Source organism: Glycine max, chromosome 17 (assembly GCF_000004515.6).
Source record: "Glycine max cultivar Williams 82 chromosome 17, Glycine_max_v4.0, whole genome shotgun sequence".
NCBI classification, from domain to species: domain Eukaryota; kingdom Viridiplantae; phylum Streptophyta; class Magnoliopsida; order Fabales; family Fabaceae; genus Glycine; species Glycine max.
The window spans coordinates 712,916-732,532 of record NC_038253.2 but is presented as its reverse complement, the minus strand read 5'-3'; the positions used below and the strand labels follow the sequence as shown (position 1 = coordinate 732,532).

The following is a 19,617-nucleotide window of genomic DNA, read 5'->3' as shown; positions in this document are numbered from 1 at the left end:
TTGAATTAATATGCCCATAAGAGAGGGATTAAAATCTAGGTTATCCAGCAAAGCCACAGAATAACAACAAAAATGAATCACCCATTTCTTGTTGGTAATTGTCCTTTTTGTGTTTGGCACCATCATTTTTACCATCAAATTTTGTCAAAATTAGAATCCATCGAAATTATTAGGTGGGGGATCAAACTAGAAACTGTCTTCTTGTAATCCTGGAGATAAATAATAGAAACTAACGTTTCTGCTGTCCTCATATGGTTAAACTAAGTACTAAGCTCCAAAATAAAATTTAAAACCATAAAAAAAATGAAGTAAAATTCCAAGAATCAAGTAATTGTCCAATAACCCAACCTATGAAGTACTTTGAAAAATACAACGCTGATAATAACCAGGAAGCAATTATGATCGTGAAGATCCATTTCTTATTGCTTTAGGCCTCTCCGTCTCATTATCCCTTTATAAACTCTCAAAGATATACTGAATCAGTTCACTAATCACATTTTGTTCTTCCCCATCCATGCCTTCTCTTTCATATTCATTCTTTTGATTTCTTTTCTTATATCACAACAATGGGTAGTAGACTCTGCGTTCTGCTGTGTTACCATATATCAGATGGCAACAATTTGAAGAAAGAGAAGCAAGGAATGTATTGCAAGATATCGAAAAGAAAGAAGGAGATGGAGACAGAAGAGAAGAAGGTGGTTCCAAATCTGACTCTAGAAGATTGGATATTAGCTTCTCCTGGTTTGAAGCCAGACTACATTAATATAAGATCAGGAGAATTCTCTTCTTCATGTTCATCTAAGTCTAAGAAAAAGGTGCACCCTTGTGTGAGTCAAGTTCCTAGATCATTGATAGCTGAAGCTAAAGACAGTTTATGCCTGGACAGACCCATGAACCGTAATGAAGAAATGTTAAGTTCCACATCAATTGGTAGAAGCATAAGTGAGAAATCACAGAAAAAAGTGAGCTTTAAACTCCCTCATAATGTCATATTTTACTCACCTGATGAGCCTCGCTCCCCAGAGGAGAAAGAGCCTTATTATTGCTATTATTATAATAGCAGTGAAAGTGAAGACTCATTCTACTCATCAATCTGCAGAGAATATTCATTTGACTCTTCTGCAGAGGAAACCTTGATCAAACTCGCAGTGGATGTTCTTCCTCATGTTTCTGTCTCTTCCAAAATTTGAAGCAAGGATAGTGACTGTTTAATCCGTTAACGTCTGCATGTTTTGCAAGTTAACCACCACAGTGAATTTAAAGAGAATGGATAAAATTTAGTGGAAATGTGTGACTCGATCACCCACTGAAGAAGTTTCAAGCCAAAAATTGAACACGCAGATGCATGAATACTCTACATTCTCACAAGGGGATATATTAATGGCCCAATTTCTTCTTCTTTTTCATTTTTTGTTAAGAGTGCAGTAATTTTATCCATTGATTGAAGTTCTATGAACTGTGAAGTATGTGTAATGTATTGACCATAAGAATATACTGTTTGAGTAAGAGTTTACAAAATTATTTTCAATTAAATTCATTTTAGTTAAAAGTAATTTTGAAGTTATGTGAATTTAGATGTTTTTATTTTAAAAACATATTAGTAGTAAAAATTATTATAATTTATTTTTATCTAATAAAAAATTACTTAAATTAGTTATGGAGCTAAAATCAATCCTTGTGTGACACCACAAATATGATAACATGACTTGCTATATATCATTATTTATCTTATTTGAAAAAAGGGTAATAATACTTGTATAAATTATCATAATGTATATCATTTAAAAAGTTGAAAAAGGACCATAGACATGCAAAGGATGTAGACACCTAAAAAAAATTAGAAGCAATAGATAAATGATTGATATAATTAATAATGTAATAGGATCAAAAGATCCCCATTGATAAGTATAGGGACAATTGCCCCCCAATTTTTTTTTACATGAATATATCTAACAATTTTTATTTTTGCCCCCAACAAAAAATAGTATTATCCCCATAAAACAATTCTTTTTTAAATATATGTAAAAAATTATGAGATAAAAGAGAGAATAATTTGATGTTAATTTATCACTTTATTTAGTTTTTGGTAGTATTAACTATAAAAAAAGCATACATCTTTAAAATAAAAAAAAATGTGTAGAAAATAATTATAATTTATAAGAATATAGATATTTAGATTTTTTTGCCATAACATTATATATTTTGTAAAAATTTATAATTTTTTTACAAAAATATTATAAATTATTTTTTCCATTAAAAACACCTGTTGAAGAATCCTGTGATGATGTGCAATCTTAGATATGGCTAGATATTGAACTTTTTAAAAAGAAGAGACTTTAGTTAAAATAATTTCATATATTTTTATTTTATATTTGAAAATAAAAATTATCTTATATATTTTTATCTTAATAAGCTTTCTAATATAAGTCCAAAGATAATTCTCAAATAATTACATAATTAATCTCAATAAGTAATCATATGGTTTGATCCTCATATGTAGCAATAAATTTTTATTCTTATTTTATGGCAACTTTCACATTTATAACATAATACTCTTTGTTTATATTAATTATATTCTTGGTGCTAACAAAGAATATAACAATATTCACCTAAAATATTTATTTGATTAAATTAAATTCTCTAATTTAATTATCAAATAAATTATTTACTCTTTTTTTAAAGATTGAAACACTCGTTTATGTGTGATCCTTTAAGTTCAATACTAAAGTCGTAATAATTATTCATCAAACTTTAATAAGTTATCACATTACATTTAATCAATAAATGACTTTAAAAACTTTTTTTCTTTCATTCAATTATCTTGCCAAAGTCTTAATTCTACTATAGAGTTCAAACCCAAAGACATTAGGTGTCCAAAATTACAATATAAGAAATAACTTGTTAGTTATTATAATAATCTTAGATCAAAGAAAACTATTATATTTTTTCTTGAGAACTTCCTATTGACATATCAAAGTAATATTAATTATTATGAATTCTCAATTGAGTGACATCCACATATACATCATTTATATATGAAATTTAATAAATAAAATTTATTAATCTTTATCCAATAAAAATCATTACATATATATTGATCTATATGAATGATTGATGTCTTGTTCACAATAATTTTAAGATCAAGAATAATTTGGATTAAAATTATAAAAGACTTATTCTCATTTTCCTAATCTCTATTATGATAACAAATTTTTAATTTTAATTATCAAATCAATTATTTTTATCAAATAGTATAAAAAATAAAAAAAAATAATAACACTTTATTATTAGAATTAATTATATGATGTATTGGATGTTACCCGTACACAATTATTTCCAATATGTCCTACTAATGAAGTCATGTTCATAATATATTTGATGCAAAGTGTAAATGTGCTCATTTTAGTCCGCTATTAACTTTTACTTTTCAATTATTTATTTTTCTTCATTTATTCTACTCTTCGGTGAATTCTATTTTTTACTTTCCTTTCACTATTTTAAATGGACGGAGGAAGGGAACGTAAATTTATTTATTTATCTATTTTTGCAAATTTATTTATTTGAATGGACACAATAAAGCAAAGCAAGTCAATGATTTGAATGTCTTCATGTTCATTTTCAGTCACTGGAATCCTTTTCACCTTTTAGCAATGGTGTACTTGGCTATTGATCTTTGAGGTATGGTTTTGATTTAATACAAGCTCAAGGTTATATTTTCAAGTTCCAATCTTTCTGAGAAGCAGCTAACAAGCACAAGTGAGAGCAACACCTCAAGCTTGCTTAAATTCCAGTCATCACAGTCTTCCTAATGTTTCTAAAAAAAAAACCCTGAAAGAACATAATAATAAGATATAGTGGCACAAACAAATTCAGAAAAATGCTCCTTATTAGCTTAGTAGTTACAAAGAGCGAGACTTAAAATTAAACAGAGCACCCAAAGAAAGAGGCATACTAGATGTTGTTGACAAAATTATCCGCCAATAAATGAATATCAATTTCTTCCTCCAAAAAAAATCCCTTTCTTATTGCTAAGATTACTGGTTTCAGACAGGATTAGAGATAAATAAACAATGAAGAAAGAAACAAGTAAACACTGAAGGCGATTTCAGCTCAAATAACAATGACTACGGAGCCATTCCTAATGCCATTCCTTCCGAATATCAAAAGTGTAGTTGATCTCCAAATACAACTTGTTGTCATCGTCAACAAACTGAAAAACGTGACACAAAAATAGGAGGTCAAGTAATGCATTAATCCAAAAAAAAAAAAAAAAACTGTAACTAAAGATGACTTGTGAGGATACAAAGAGGATTAAACTTCTACATTGTTAGTCCTTGAGTTGAGAATATTGTATATGTCAACATTTTAGTATCTAAGATTTTTTTAAAAAGTTCTTAATTAGTTCCTAACTTCACACACACACACACAAAACTTCCCATTTTAATATTTTTCTACTTTATTTTTTCATTGTTGTTTTTGTACTAATTAAAAACTAAAGTCAATGATGTTTTGTAAATTTAAGAATTAACAGGAAGTTTTTAAATTAAATATCAGAAGTTAAAATGTCTCAATTCATAGTAATTTTGAGGACTAAAATTTGAAATGTACTCCCGTGAATTTGAATTTCTAATAGTAAGTGGTTAAATGTATACACATGAAGTCTGGCAACAAATTTATTAGAACATTTATTGGTGGGATGATTGATGCCAAAGAGACATTAACTTGTGCTCACTTCCTTTCCAAAACAAGCCACAACATCAATACGGACAGTTGGACATATAGACAGGATAGGCCAAGTTTTTTTCTTATTTAATGCACCAGTGCTGGATCTCGTGACCATTGCAGGTTTAATACTAGCAATTTTAAAACCTCTTAATCAAACCGTATGTAGGAATATTAACAAGCTGTTCATTAAGGAAGCATGCATTAAATATTAGTAACTACTACGTACCTTTGATCTAGCCGAATATTGCCCTCTAGCTAATAACCCAGATGGTGTTGTCTCTTCGGGCATCTCATGCGTGTAAGGCTCTGCTTGAGGGCTGAATGTTCCAATCATCTCTTTAGTGCTGTCAACTGTAACAAGGCCCCATAATGAGATATATAAGTCAACTTAAAGATTAATAAATGAATAAACTTATATAATTTCTAATGTTTAGGAGCTAGATTTACTTATATAATTTTATTTTATTTTTTTACTTTAAAAACTACTTACCCTTGAGACCAGTTTTCCATACAGTGTTGGTGTATTTGAGACCTGAAACGATATTATGGCTGACCTGGAAAGTGAACATGAGACTGTAACGGCTACCTTCTTTCAAAGTAAACCATAAGCCACTGGGATTTCCTGACTCTGGTATTGGAAGAACAATGTCTTCTCTACCGGCCGCCTTGATTGCAAGGCTCAGTATCTTCACTTCTGGCTCCAGAGATTCTTAAGTATTCACAAAAACATGTCAAAAGTTAAGTCGAGAACTGATAAATACAATTCTATGGCAAAATTACTGTCATTAGGGGAAGCAACAAAACATGCAACCACAAATTAAAAAAAATCATCACTTAACATGCAGTAAACCATCAAAACACTAGTATAATCAATAGGATAAGCCAGCAGCAATATTAGGGGCAGAAAACTATAAAGAAATGTTTCGATTTTTTTTATTCATGTCTCAAAAGATGTTACAGATTTTTTCTTAAATCTATTATCAATTCACAGTATAATTGAACAACATTCTGTTTTACATCATATTTGACTGTTAAAAAGCTTACGACTAGACTCCTGTTTGAGATCAAGATGATCTGGACAAACAGAAATCAGAAGAAACCGAATCACCAATTTAACTTTAAAGGATAGCAATTGAACAAGTACAATTACCACCAACAGAAGTCATGTCAACACTGCCAAGAAGCTGTTCCTTCCACCTCCTCAAGCTCTCATCATCCTAAGAACTCAAGCAGAAAACACAACACAGGCATAAATGATACACAGAAGAATAAGGAAAAAACTTAAGAACAGTTCCTTAATTAGGTTCTTTTGACATTGTTTTTCAAACTAGAATTAGAGTTAACGTATGTTGACTTTTAATGCAAATCTTTATTAATCAAATTATCAACATAAAACTGAAATTTTGATGGAAAAATATCTATAGAATTGCATCTAAGTTTTATCTGGAGAACAAAGCATAATATATATATATATATATATATATATATATATATATATATATATATATATATAGATCTTTGAGAATAAAAGATGAAACCTTATCCTTTTCAAGCTGTTCTTTCAAGGTGCACTGGGGACCCAAGTCAATCCTCCTCTCAACGTCCTCATCTTCATCCTCGGTGGCAGCAATGGAGCCTTCACTCATGTGTCTACTGAGACTCGTGCCTCGTTCATCGCCACTTTCATCTTCATGAACATGAACCGTTTTTCCCGAGTGCTGCATTTCAGGAACCTCTTTGCCTTTGTTGTCATCAAAACCCATATTGCTTTTGCAATTGGAGACCACCCCAATGGCCAAAGACATCAACGGTGCCAAAACCCAGATGGAAGCTAGCTTTTTACAAGAACCACCACCTAGCCAGTTTGAAACACAAGAAAACCCGCTACGAAGATAATTGAATTGAATTGTCCAACTTACGTGCAAAAGAAAGAAGAATTGAACTTCGTTGAGGAAGAAAAGGTTAATTGAAAAAAAATGAGTGTTGCAGCAACAAAAGATGTCAAGAAGGCAACAAAGAGGGAAGGAAATGGTCGTGTGGTGATCCGCAATTCACAAATATTCAACGACAAATATGGGAGAGACTCCTCGTCATCGTGAAGCTCACTCTTGTAGCACTAACTGCAAATTTATATTTTAAAATATAGTAACATTTAAACCCAAGATATATATATAGAAAGATTATACATATAAAACAAACGAAAATAACGAATTGATAGTCTTGACCTAACTAAAACAATTTATAAGATTGATCGAGGTTTGAGTTGGGTGGTGAACTAAACATGGAGTTTGACTCCTTCAGTCTTTTTTATGGGTAATACCGTTACTATCAAGAAAAATGTTAAAAGCTGACAATAAACCATCCATAAGCTGGTGACCTAAACAAAATTTCAATATTATATATACATTCCACGCTTACCATGGTGTAAGAACTAATCAAGAGAGTATCGAAAGAAAAAAAAACTAATTAAGAAGTTTATTGGTTTCGTTTAAATAAAGTTTCGACTTTAAATTTTTGTGAATAAAATAAAAAATAAATATTTAACGTGACTTTTAAATATTGATGGATCTTAGAATGTAAAAAAAAAAAAAAAAGAGTCTGTATTTCCCCACCAAATATATCATTTAGTGCATATTGCCTCACTAGTTTTTTCATCTTCACGATGAAGTTTTCTTCCAACGAAAAAATGATCACGTAGATTTTAGGTCCATAAGAATAATTTGAAATATAACACATAACGTCATTATATTCGGGTGGAACAAAAACATTTTAAATGCAAGATATTCTCATCATTTATGATTGGTTGCGGTCTCACATTTTGCTTAAACAAAAATTAAACAATCTATTGCCAACTATTTCAAGGAATACAAAAATCAATAATTATTTTTGAACAGATTTATTTAACTGTCCTAGAAATTATTGAACTACGTTATTGAAGTACATATTCTTGCCTCCAGGTATCGTGTGTCTAACCTTTTGGGACGCACATCGATATACACTGAAACTTATAATTTATTCTGATTAGTTAGAAAGTAATGTTAAGAGTAATATTAGCTTGTTAGAAATAAGTTCTATATACAGAGCATTTACCTACTGTCAATATATCTTTTATCAAATTTTAATCAGACACAATGAGTTACTTTGTTGGTAATCCTCTATTTTTCTTTGAGTTTCATGATTTGTGGCAACATCAATTAAGTATTACTTGCCTCTCTTCTCACTTTTCTGATAAATAGAACATCTCACCCTAATGAGCATCATCTTACTGTTCGGGAGCTTGTTGACGTTCAGCTACCTAGCGTGACAATTATGATAAAATCAAATAAAATCTCGGCTGTTGATTAAGTATTTTGGTATTGGAGTATTTAATGCAACCGTAAACAAATTGCTTTCATGTTTATTTCATTAATTGATAGAGCATTTTTGGGGTCAATGTGTCTTAATAGAAATATCTAACCAAAAAAATAACAACTCTACTAAAAAAAATATTCTATTTGCTAATCTGGTGTTTAAATTATGAGACAAGCTCAGATGAAAATGAAATGAGCAAATAATTCAATGACAGGCCATACCACGTAAGGATTGTATTCCAAACAATCAAGAACAATAATAATAATAATAATAAGACTTTGCAGGTTTACAGAGAACTGAAAATGCACCAGGCATCTTTTGGGGGGCATTTTTCAGCTGTTTGTACACTAAACTAGTATTCAAGCCAACGAGAATATTTGTTTTCGTACTTGATCTTGTACTTTCATGGCATATTTTTATAAAATATGACAAAACCGAAACACGAAACCAATCAAGAGGCAGTTGATAATAAAATTTAGAAGTAACCACAGTCGAAAGTTTATTTTTTTGAACGGCAAAAGTAGATATATTATATATATTAATGAAAGCAGTACAAGTGGTACTGATTTACAAACAGCCTAGCATCAACGAGAGCAGACCTATGGTTAGCTAATACAATATACAAAATAAGTATTAGAGAACCACAGTTGAAAGTTAAAACCCAGTTTCACAAACAAATTTTCCTTATCAATTGCAGGCTTGTAAAGGATCATTTTGTAGTCTTAACTAACTTCTCAGGAGAACAAAAGAGGAAACAAAAATTAACCATTGTTCAGATGTCAAGGAAATAAACAAACTTTGAGTTACAACAAAAATCCCCTGCACAAATATTTGCTTGGAGCAAAGGTGATATTGAACAAATTAAGAGGGATAATATAAATAGCAGTCTGCATCATAGGGGTAATGCCAAACCTTTACAGGAAGATTTACTCACTAGTCACTACCCCATTTTCTTACAACATTCTCCATGGCAGAAGTATGCTGATAAGCTTTCTTCTGTGAAAGTCCACCAAAATCTGGCTGATTGCTGGTAGAAGTATTTTTCAAGACTTTTGATGAAATGAAACCAAATCCATTTCTCACCCCCCGAAGTGCATATAGCAATGGATTGAAGATGACAGCAAGGAGCACATCGCCTTTTGCAACTAGGAGATACTGAAAATACAGAGAGGAAAGGAAAAATATCATACTTATCACATAGTACTTATTATGAATTATGAATTCATGACTATTACTAAGAGAGTTGAAAGAGGAATGAGGAAACTTCTTACTACTAGAACAAGACCAAGTATAGTAAGAATAGCTTGTTTTGCTTCTTGCCAAAAATTATCATCATTAGACCAGCCAAACCGTTTACCCCACCCAAACCAACCACCTCCACCAGTGTCACCTCCACCTCCCAGCTCTTCTTTTCTTTTAATTTCCTTGTTCCACTTGTCAAATTCATTTTTCTTCCCACTTAGTGCACCTTCTAATGCTTTTCTAGCTTGTTCCTGCAATTCAAATTCAGTTTCAGTTTTTTAGTGCCCTTCACACCAGCTTTGTGAGGCATCAAGGACTATACAAAGTCCATCATCTCAAGATTCAAAATAGATTTGACTTATTTTAGTGATAAACTATTTCCATGGATAACCAATCATGAGGCCAAAATTTTATAATTATATCAATATCAACTGATAGTTTGGTTTGTTATTTAGTATAAATATTCTGCCGGCTTCATCATGTTGTGTAAGGCATCTTCTAAACATTACCTAAAGGAAAAGGAATTGAAACACAGCATTACATTATGGGATCGCCTTGACATCTAATAGTCATGTGACAAGTAATAGAAATTAACTTGCATATGCTCAAATCATTCAGTTAGGAGATCAGTCAATTAGTTGTAACTGCCTGCATCATTCTGTTATAGTTTAGTTTAGCTTCCATTGCATTCTTATAAATACTTGTAAGTCCTTCTTATATCACCATTTTTTATTCATTCAATACAAAAAGTTACTTCTATGGAACTCCTCTGTTATTCTTTTAGACTTATGATCTTTGACCTCACCAACTTTGCATTCCCATCCAAAATATGATATGGTATCAAAGCTCTCTCATGGAGAGAGCAATGATTCCACTGCTGAATATGACAAGAGAGAGGCTGAGACAGTGGATGAAGATCCAACATCCACATGGGCACAGTTTGAAGAAGCATCTATCACAATTAGGAGTCATCAGGTGATTGAAGACACCACATAGATTGGTTTATATAGGCTTGTTACATTAAATACAAATAATTAAAGGATATATTGTTTCCTCTAGATCAGAGATTTCTTGCCAACAAACTGCTATAAAATAAATGTAGAATATTCTGTCTTGAGTCCTGACTTTCAACACTCCCCCACAAGATATCAAAGAGAGCTGAGAGACCTATTTTTATAAGTTTTCTATCTCAAAGTTGCCTTAATTGCGGCTTCTTTGGGCTTCCCTTAATCGTAGCCTCAAGGGTAGTGTTTAGTCCCACATCAACTATAGATATGATTTAAATAGAGCTTATAAAGCTTGAGCAATCCTCATTTTACAAGCTAGTTTTTAGGGTTGAGTTAGACACTGAGTCCAAATTATAGGATGGTATCAAACCCTATTCTAGATCCATTATTGGGCCACCTGCATTTGCCACTCTCCAGATGATAGCCCTAGGCGCGAGAGGATGTGTTGGAAAGTCGTCTTAATTGTGATTGCCTTAATTGCCAGCCTCAAGGGTGGTGTTTAGGCCCATATCAACTTGAGATGACTAAAATTGAGCTTATAAAGCTTGGACAATCCTCACTTTACAAGCCCATTTTTGAGGTTGAGTTAAGCCCTAAGTCTAAATTCTTAGATTTTCCAATGATGGGCAAGGATTTTAGTTTGACTGTTTGGGAAGCAAAAGAAGTCCTTGCAATGATGGATAATGGTAAGTTATTGGTCCTAAAAGTATTCCTATTTTAGTTTGGAAATGTGTCGGAGAACAATGTATCATTTTAGCTCACTAAGAAATGTGATATCAGATCAGTAGAGAAGGAACACTTTGGTTCCTATATGTAATTTGGATTTATGCTAGGAAGTTCTACAACAAAAGCTACTTATCTTCTACGGAAGTTGATGGAAAGGTGCTTAAACATAAAAACAAACTTATATATGAAGTTTATTGGCTTGGAAAAAGCATATGATCGAGTGCCAAGACTAGAGAGAATATTGTGGAAGGCTTTGGAAAACTAAGGTATAGCGTGACTTATATCTAAGCAATACAAGACAAGACATCTACAACTGAGAAACTACTAGTGTGAGAACTATTGGAGGTGAGACTGATGCTGTGTTTGGTACGGTGGGAGAGAAAACGAGAAAGGAGATAAAAAAAATTGAATTGATAAGAGAATGAAAGGGAAAAAATAAATTTGTTTCTAGAAGACAAATTTTGTCTCCCTTTTCTTTCAATTTCTCTTCAACCAAACAAGAGGAAATGCATGGTTATCCATGTTTGCTTTCCTCTCCAATTGATAAGCCATTATAAAAAAAGTTAGAGAAGGAATGTAAAAACCATGATTGGACAAATAGTGCCACGAAATGCTAAAAAGTGCAGTAAAGAGAATTGAGCAAGAGCAAGTGTTGTGGAAAGTTTAGCATAGAGCCCATTCCCAAATGCAAGGAGAAGGAAAACCAAACAGTAGATACCTCCTTTCTGTTGTTGGAGAAAAGGCAAAGGAATCTGCCGTTGCACTTGAGCTTGTGCTGCAAACAAGTCCAGTTTTGGGAATGCGAATGGCATGGCAGTTTCCTCGTACTTAAGCTTGGCGGGCCTCCGAGGTTTAGAATCTGAATCTCTGCCATGCTCTCCTCTTCCTTCTCTTCTCTCCTCTCTATGTCACTTCACTTGTGTTTTATTAACTCCAATTATCATATTATCTTTTTAGCTGAAATCGTCATCATCCCTTTATGCCCTAAATTAATTTTGATTCGGTTGCCTAATTTCTTTGTTTTTTTTTTTTTGTGTGTTTGTATTCGGTTGCCTTAATTCAATCACGAATCCTATATATTTTATATACAAGAAAAAGATCCACCTACACAAGTAATTCTTTTATTCTTAAATCTAATGGTTAAAAGAAATATATGAAATATAATCAACAATTTATATATATATATATATATATATATGTTCACTATTACTTTGTTCTTATTTATGAAATATATAAAATATAGGCAATAATTTTTTTCTTATATCATAAAATTTTACTTTATCTCTCTTTATGTATTAACTATTGTTTGACTAAAATATCATAAATTGTCTCTTTCCATATTAGAGAGAATATGAATAGATTTTTAATAAAACTAAGGATAAATTTTAAAAAATATTATAATTATAAATAAATTTAATATTTTTGTGGAAAGATAAATTTAGTGTTAATAACTAAATTAATCAATTATTTCTTATAATTAGAGATGAGTAAAGGAGTATACATAATCTTCTGTCATTAAATATAATGATAAAGGTTCATGATTAAGAAACTAAAAAGAGAAAATAAATATTAAGAAGCACAAAATTATATTATTTATGATTTTTTTTATGTTCTCATGTAATTTTCATAATAAATAATTCAATTGCTTTTTTAATTTTTTAATCAATGTTCTAAAAATACTAATTAACATGATTCATATTTTAACTCGTTCTTATTTTTTAAGAATTTGTTTAAGAGATTGGTTAATTTAATCAATAACATTAAATTTTTTAGCAATTTATATTTTTGTTCAAAATTACCCTTGAAAGTATTTAAACTCATCTCTTCACTTAATTATTTAACATATGTTAGTCTTCTTCTTCATTTTCACAAGAGAGAGAATAAATTTATCTTCTTACTAGTAATTCATAACATTTGTTGTAAAATAATTAAGGATATTTTGGTCAAAAAATAATTAGGATATTACTAACCTCTTTGATATATTGTTTAAAAAATTAAAAGAAAAAATATTTAATTAGCTGCAGGTTTTGCTAAGAATATAAGACAGACACACGTTTATTAATAGGGTGGTGCGCAAGTAGTAAGATACTTGTAACAAAGTACACTAGCATATAATTATTTAAATACTTTTAATTATATATAAAGTAAATTGCTTGAATTTATTTTTAGTATAAATCTATATTTCAAAATTATTTATTTTTACTATGAATATATTTTATAAAGTTATTTTTTAATATAAATGTATGTATAAAATGAATTTTTTTAGTGTTTTTAAATTATATTTATATCTTAACAAATATTTACAGAAACACATAAATATTTGTATATAATTGTGGATATTTGTTTAATTGATACCCTGTAAGTATAACCGGGTGTGGAAAGATTGCTAGCTTTTTTATCTCTCTCCATTGTCATCCTATATGATCTGTTTTAGAACAACTAGCTTAGAATTCTCTTGCATTTTAATATCTCTACGACTCTACTTGAAGACAAAAATACCAGGTGCACTTTAACATATGTTTAGAAACATCAGCACAGGTATCTTTCCTACTACCTACTATTTGTATACAGTTAAATATATTAGATCTATAGATCTATATGAGATTTTGTGATGACTATTTTTAGTTTTTACGTAGATTTGCATGTACTTAAGAAATTTATAGCCTCGTTTTTTCTTAATATACTCAGTTTTCTTTTGTGTATAATTTAACTAACTTATTTGTTCAATCCAACTAAAAAATCATTCATATTAACAAATATCATGATATGATTAGCAAATCATTTTATTTTATTCTTTAAATATGTGATTATGAATTTGATTCTATTTCATTAGTATGTTAAAAATCACTCAAATTTCAATATTTTTACTATCAATATTTTATTTTTGATCGAGGAATATTCTCCTAAGAAAATCAATGTTAACCTTACTAATTACTACTCTAAAAGTTGAAGAGTTTTAAAAAATTATTATTAATAGGTTTAATTTGTTCCTTATAATTTCATAATTTATATTTTTTAATCTTTATAGTTTGAAAGCGATTTTTTTGTTTTTATAATTTACATTTTAATTCTCTTTTAGTTTTTCTGTTTTACAAGTGATATTTTTAGTCTTCGTAATTTATATATTTTTTTAGTTCTTATAATTTGAAAGTGATTATTTAATCATATATTTTATATTTTAATTTTCTTTTAATCCTTACCATCAAAATATGAGTAATATTATCAATTATAATTAATTACAAAGATATTAACAAGTAATTTATAACTATTTTATTGTAAGATAATTTATAATAAAAAAATAATTGATAATTTATATAACTAATTTATAGTTAATAATATATATATTATATTTGTAGCAAAGATTAAAAGATAATTAAAATATAAATTATATGAACTAAAAAAATTACTTTCAAACTATAGGGATTAAAAAAAATTAAAATATAAATTATAAAAACTAAAAAAACTACTTTTAAATTATAAAAACTAAAAAAATTAAAATATAAATTATAAAAACTAAAAAATTATTTTTAAACTAACTAAAACATGTAAATCATGAAATTATATTAAAGCTTATTAATATTTGGTGGTCATGATTTTTACCTCGTGAACGAAACTAAAGACATCAGTTATTATCAATATCCTAAATTCATGTACACGACTAAGTACCTGTCTGTATTAGTGTTCAGATACTTGAATATATAAATTTAAAGTGAGACAAGAATTTACGTTTTAACCTGCTTCGAAAAGTGTAAATGAAGTAAAGCAAACACAGTGTAACCAATAAACACTGAGGTTGGGCTAGGGGATGTAACATCTAATTTGCCTCGATCTAGAGATCTTTGCGTGAAAAAGACCCGTCACACAGTGCAGTAAATTCATGGATCCAAATTATTAAGGATTTCCCGTATGCTAAAAACGAAACAAAGAGGGTAGATTTCCATATTTGGCTATTTTAAAACATGGTTAAACTGGGCCATGGACCATGGTTGTTGTCTAGGACTAGGACTGAAATTCTCCATTCCTCTACGTTGACTGTGTTAGCTGAGTAGTAGATGAAGCCCCCCACCAATTAGACAATCTTAATTAGATGACCAAACTCCCCTAATCCCTAACCACTCAAACTCATTGATTTGGAAGATAAATGGCATTTTTGTAATTCCACATTGCTTCCGTTTTACCTCATTCCTCGTTGCCAAAGTCTAAAGAGATGGAGACGGTTTCCACTTTATCCATGTCTTGCCACATTTCATTCATCTTTAACGTCAAAAAGAAGCTAGCCCCTTCCTTCCCACTGCAACCTTTACCCCTTTTTACGTTTCTACCCCTCAACCACTACTCCCTTTTATCCCACGAAATTACACTTTTATCATTAATGGGTGTTTGGTTTCATAGTTTTCTGTTTTTATTTTTACTGAAAATAAAAAATGATGATGAAAATACATTTTGTTATATTTTTAAAAATATTTTTAGTGAAAATATTTTTTCAAACAAATCAAAAACTAGAAACAATAAAATTTCGATTAAAATCGAAAAACTTATTTTGAATAAAATAAAAATACAATTACAAAGAATATAATTTTAAATAAATTTAAAAATATATTTTCTTTTAGAAACACAATGTTTTTATTTCTTTAAAATAAAAAATAAGACATTAAATTAAATATATTTTCAAAATTTTAATCTTTTAAAAATAAAAATAATTTTTAAAAAATAAAAATGAAAAGAGAAACCAAACACCGTGATAACCTCACCACACAACACCATTGTCATTTCCTACATTTCGAAATCGGAATAGAGGGCATTTTTGTGATTTCGATGTTATAAAGAGAGAGAGACAGACAGAGAAACAGAAGAAGAAAGAGAGAAGGTATAAGCAGCCGTTTTTTCTGTTGGTATATGAAGGTGGTGAAGGAAGAAGAAGAAGAATGGTGACGGACCAAGATATAGCGAAAGGGGTGGAGTCCCTACTGCGTCACTCTGACCCAAACTCCATAACTACGGTAAACGGCGTCGTTCAGCAGCTGGAGGCCAAACTAGGGTTAGACCTCTCTCACAAGGCCAGTTTCATCAGAGACCAGATCGATCATCTTCTCCGGTCACAGCCACAGACATTTGCTCCTCACCCTCCTCCACTTCACAAAGACTATTTTGCCCCTCACACCCAACTGCACTTCCCAACCACCCACTTTGCTCCCCATTTTGCCCTCCATGACGAGATCAACTTCCTGCAGCACCCCCACCCTCCTCCACCGCGTAAAGTCGAGACCTTTCCTCCTCAAAATGTTGCCCCTCCTCAAGTGCCCAAAGAAAGGTGCGATTTTTCGTATGCCCTTTTGTTTTGCTATTCAAGTTCTTAACTGGGTGAGTCTTCATGGGGTTTGTCGTTGTCCCGTTAATTAATTAAGATCTTAGCTCCGATGGTTTTTTGTTTGCTTCGACTTAGTTTTGGGTTAGAGCTGTCCGCTTTCGGTTTCGTCCAAAGTACCGTTACGATCTTGGGTTGATCTTATATTGTATGCAGTTCGAATACGGTTCCATTTCTAGAAACTAAGGGTTGGTTGGTTGTTGTTATTATTATTGGACACCGTAGTTTTTTTTTTCTATTTTGTCGTTGAAATTTCATAGCTTTAACTTTTTTTTTTTTTGTAAAAATAGTTGTAAATTTGTTCATGTCATGTCATTTTCCGTTTGATGATTTTATTACGTTATACTAATAATAGTTTTATTTATTGGAAGAGAATACCCCCGGTCCCCAAATATCACTTTCTTTAAAACTATTGTCCTCTTGTAGTTTTGTTGTTTGCTAGCCTTCTCCTGCCCCTATTGTGTATTTATTCCCATTCCATTGACCAGGACGTGCGACAATCTTGTTTGCTTAATGTTATTTGTCGTTTTTCAAAATTTAAAATGCATTGTTTTTTTAAATATACTGTCCAAACACAGCTTATATTTATATATTTTTCATATGTACGTGAACATAATTAGCGTTTTGCTAGCCCATGTTATATTGTGACTTTCTTCACTCTTTAAGCCTTTGCCTTGAGATGTAAATGTAATGCACACGATAGGTTCTAGGCTTCTAGCATATTTGCTACAGTATTGCATATTAAGTTAATTTGAAGGCTGAGGATCAATATCTGTGCCTGATGTCGTCTTCTGATTAGCTTTGAACATGCATGATTTTCTCCAATCTGTCTCTATTGTAATTAGAATGGCGTGATGGAATTAACATATGAGATGGTGTGTTGGTGTTCTTTATAAATGATTTACCAGTGTGCAAACTGGAAGCAAAAGAAGAGGTGGTGCTGGTGGTCTAAACAAAGTTTGTGGTGTTTCTCCTGAACTTCAGGCGGTTGTTGGTGAGCCGGCAATGCCAAGAACTGAAGTAGTTTTCTTTTCCCTAACTAACTTAGATACTCTCTTAATTTCATAGTAAAAAACATGAATTTTTATTTATCTGAAATAAACCACTGATTAAGAAACAAATTCTTTTGGAACACTATAATATGCTCAATTCAGATTGTGAGGCAGCTGTGGGCATACATAAAGAAAAACAACCTCCAAGATCCTGGTAACAAAAGAAAGATAATTTGTGATGATGCCCTGCGTTTGGTATTTGAGACAGACTGCACCGATATGTTCAAGATGAATCAGTTGCTAGCTAAACACATTATCCCACTTGGTCCTACAAGTAAGTAGTAAATACCCAATGCTCTGTTTGGATTAACTTCTCGATAAGTATTTATAGGAAAAGAAAATAAGAAGGTAAAATAAATTAAGATTCTCCCATAAATTAAAAATAACTTATGCAGTTTAACTTTCTATAAAACTTCTCTCATTTAGATTCTCTAAAAGTTGATTTTAACTTGTGAAAAAAACTTAATTCATTTTACCTTCTTATCGAGAAGTTTATCCAAATCCCACATTAATGAGGATGCTGTGTTACCATCTTTTGTACTGTTGGTTCTTTAATCTAAATAGCTTTCAATTTTGTTGCTCCAGAGGAGTCACAGGCTAAACGAGTGAAGGTGGATACTGAAATTAAGACTGAAAGTGCTGAACCTGCTCCATCTACCGTGGCAATATCTGAAGCGCTTGCCAAATTTTTGGGCACTGAGGGAAGAGAGATGCAACAGTCTGAAGCCATAAGACTTGTTTGGGAGTACATCAAGCTTCACCATTTGGAGGTGTGTAGTCATATGTCCACTACGTTTTGCATGCCCACAAACTCAGAGATGCTCCAACCTTCAGTTTTGACAATTCCAACACTTACATAAGAATTAAGATCATGGTTTTTTCTCGTGAAGTTTAAACAGTTGTTCAAACAATTAACTTGAAATCAAATCATGATTGAAAGCCAAAAATAAATCAAAATAAAGAAAAGTCTTTTTCTTTTGAATAATGGATAAAGATTAGGGAATATTTGTTCTTCTCATTTAGGAAGTTCTTTTCCTGGCGTTATTGGTGTCCATAATTGTTTGATCTACAATTGCTGCATATTATTTGTAGGATCCTTTAAATTCAATGGTGATATTATGCGATGCAAAGCTTCAAGAGCTACTTGGATGTGAAAGCATTTCTGCTTTAGGAATACCAGAGATGTTAGCACGTCATCATCTATTTAAACAGTCTGACACCCGTTAGTGCTGATCAATTATTGCCATATAAGGTTAACTTTTTCTTTCATCTTAGTTTTATCTGTTTACTATTGTCCTCATGAGATTTTTTTTTCTAAAGCATTTCTTCAGTAAGCTTGTCATGGCAGAAACAAATCGCCCCTTTCCATTATATGTTTTTTCTTTATACAATACTGAATAATTGAAACTTGCATGTTTCTTTTACTATTCAAGAGTCCAACCATTTCTATATTAGATTGACCACTAAATCCTCTTTATGTCCCTACTTATTTTGTATGTTTGAAATTGTCTTCCCCACTTGTGCAATATCTCTGTGTATGTTTCCCGCCTCATTTCCTTTCCTGAGCTCCGTGTTCTCTGTTACCACTCTGATGCTAATCTTCATGAGTTATTTTATGTCATTGTGAGTTTTTAACGAGTGTTCTGTTATGGTCTACACATGAAAATTGACTGATAAATAGTTCAATTTTTCTTTTATTATGATGCAGGGTATGATCTGCACAAAACGCTGGTTATATGTTTCTGCTCGTTGCTAGATCGTATAGGAACTTTTTACTTATTCCTGTCACTTCATTTATCTCTTTGTTCACTGACGTATGTAAACTGTATGTTGTCTGACGGTTATTAGGTTGGTTGTTTAGAATGACAATGTATACCTTGAGCTAGGCAAGAAGTATATTGTATTTAATATATGCCCTTTAGGTTACCCGTGCATTTTATTTTATCAGTTCTCAATGTCTAACCTCAACTGGCTGATCGAATTAGTGATACTTTTGTACATTGAGATACACCAACTACTCTGAAATGCACCTTGTTTTTACCAAATTTTGTGAAAAATCTCTTGGCTTTACATACATGAGCCGTGTGCAGACTTACATCTAATCTGAAGTTTCTAATGTATACTTATATTTTTCGACTTGTCTCTATGT

At 31.1% G+C, this 19,617-nt stretch overlaps 3 protein-coding genes across 3 annotated transcripts; 1 reads left to right on the top strand and 2 right to left on the bottom strand.

Annotated features, from left to right (window-relative positions):
• Window positions 1–3,868: 3,868 nt before the first annotated feature.
• On the bottom strand, window positions 3,869–7,475 carry LOC100802701 (rho GDP-dissociation inhibitor 1). The gene is made up of 5 exons (XM_003550427.5): window positions 6,264–7,475; window positions 5,876–5,942; window positions 5,216–5,434; window positions 4,952–5,076; window positions 3,869–4,210 (listed from the first exon to the last, which is right to left on the bottom strand). The coding sequence occupies exons 1-5, from the start codon at window positions 6,528–6,530 to the stop codon at window positions 4,139–4,141; spliced, it is 750 nt and encodes a 249-aa protein (XP_003550475.1). The 5' UTR covers window positions 6,531–7,475; the 3' UTR covers window positions 3,869–4,138.
• Window positions 7,476–8,624: 1,149 nt separating this feature from the next.
• LOC100806945 (uncharacterized) lies at window positions 8,625–12,093 on the bottom strand. The gene is made up of 3 exons (NM_001252874.3): window positions 11,770–12,093; window positions 9,348–9,569; window positions 8,625–9,231 (listed from the first exon to the last, which is right to left on the bottom strand). Exons 1-3 carry the CDS (start codon window positions 11,923–11,925, stop codon window positions 9,010–9,012), a joined length of 600 nt encoding a protein of 199 aa, NP_001239803.1. The 5' UTR covers window positions 11,926–12,093; the 3' UTR covers window positions 8,625–9,009.
• Window positions 12,094–15,829: 3,736 nt separating this feature from the next.
• Window positions 15,830–19,513, top strand: LOC100804281 (uncharacterized). Its single transcript, XM_003549529.5, has 6 exons — window positions 15,830–16,362; window positions 17,325–17,436; window positions 17,571–17,742; window positions 18,054–18,238; window positions 18,561–18,720; window positions 19,177–19,513. Exons 1-5 carry the CDS (start codon window positions 15,977–15,979, stop codon window positions 18,693–18,695), a joined length of 990 nt encoding a protein of 329 aa, XP_003549577.1. The 5' UTR covers window positions 15,830–15,976; the 3' UTR covers window positions 18,696–18,720; window positions 19,177–19,513.
• The last annotated feature ends 104 nt before the right edge of the window (window positions 19,514–19,617 follow it).

What these genes read in the sequence shown, in the direction of transcription:
- LOC100802701 (XM_003550427.5), bottom strand. Translation starts at nt 6,530, where the DNA reads ATGTCTTTGGCCATTGGGGTGGTCTCCAATTGCAAAAGCAATATGGGT. An exon ending in AACAGCTTGAAAAGGATAAG is followed by an intron (nt 5,943 to 6,263) that starts GTTTCATCTTTT and finishes TTGAGTTCTTAG; the next exon opens with GATGATGAGAGCTTGAGGAG. An exon ending in ATGGAAAACTGGTCTCAAGG is followed by an intron (nt 5,077 to 5,215) that starts GTAAGTAGTTTT and finishes GCCTTGTTACAG; the next exon opens with TTGACAGCACTAAAGAGATG.
- LOC100806945 (NM_001252874.3), bottom strand. Translation starts at nt 11,925, where the DNA reads ATGGCAGAGATTCAGATTCTAAACCTCGGAGGCCCGCCAAGCTTAAGT. An exon ending in TCTCCAACAACAGAAAGGAG is followed by an intron (nt 9,570 to 11,769) that starts GTATCTACTGTT and finishes TTTGAATTGCAG; the next exon opens with GAACAAGCTAGAAAAGCATT. An exon ending in TACTTGGTCTTGTTCTAGTA is followed by an intron (nt 9,232 to 9,347) that starts GTAAGAAGTTTC and finishes CTGTATTTTCAG; the next exon opens with TATCTCCTAGTTGCAAAAGG.
- LOC100804281 (XM_003549529.5), top strand. Translation starts at nt 15,977, where the DNA reads ATGGTGACGGACCAAGATATAGCGAAAGGGGTGGAGTCCCTACTGCGT. An exon ending in CGGCAATGCCAAGAACTGAA is followed by an intron (nt 17,437 to 17,570) that starts GTAGTTTTCTTT and finishes TGCTCAATTCAG; the next exon opens with ATTGTGAGGCAGCTGTGGGC. An exon ending in TCAAGCTTCACCATTTGGAG is followed by an intron (nt 18,239 to 18,560) that starts GTGTGTAGTCAT and finishes TATTATTTGTAG; the next exon opens with GATCCTTTAAATTCAATGGT.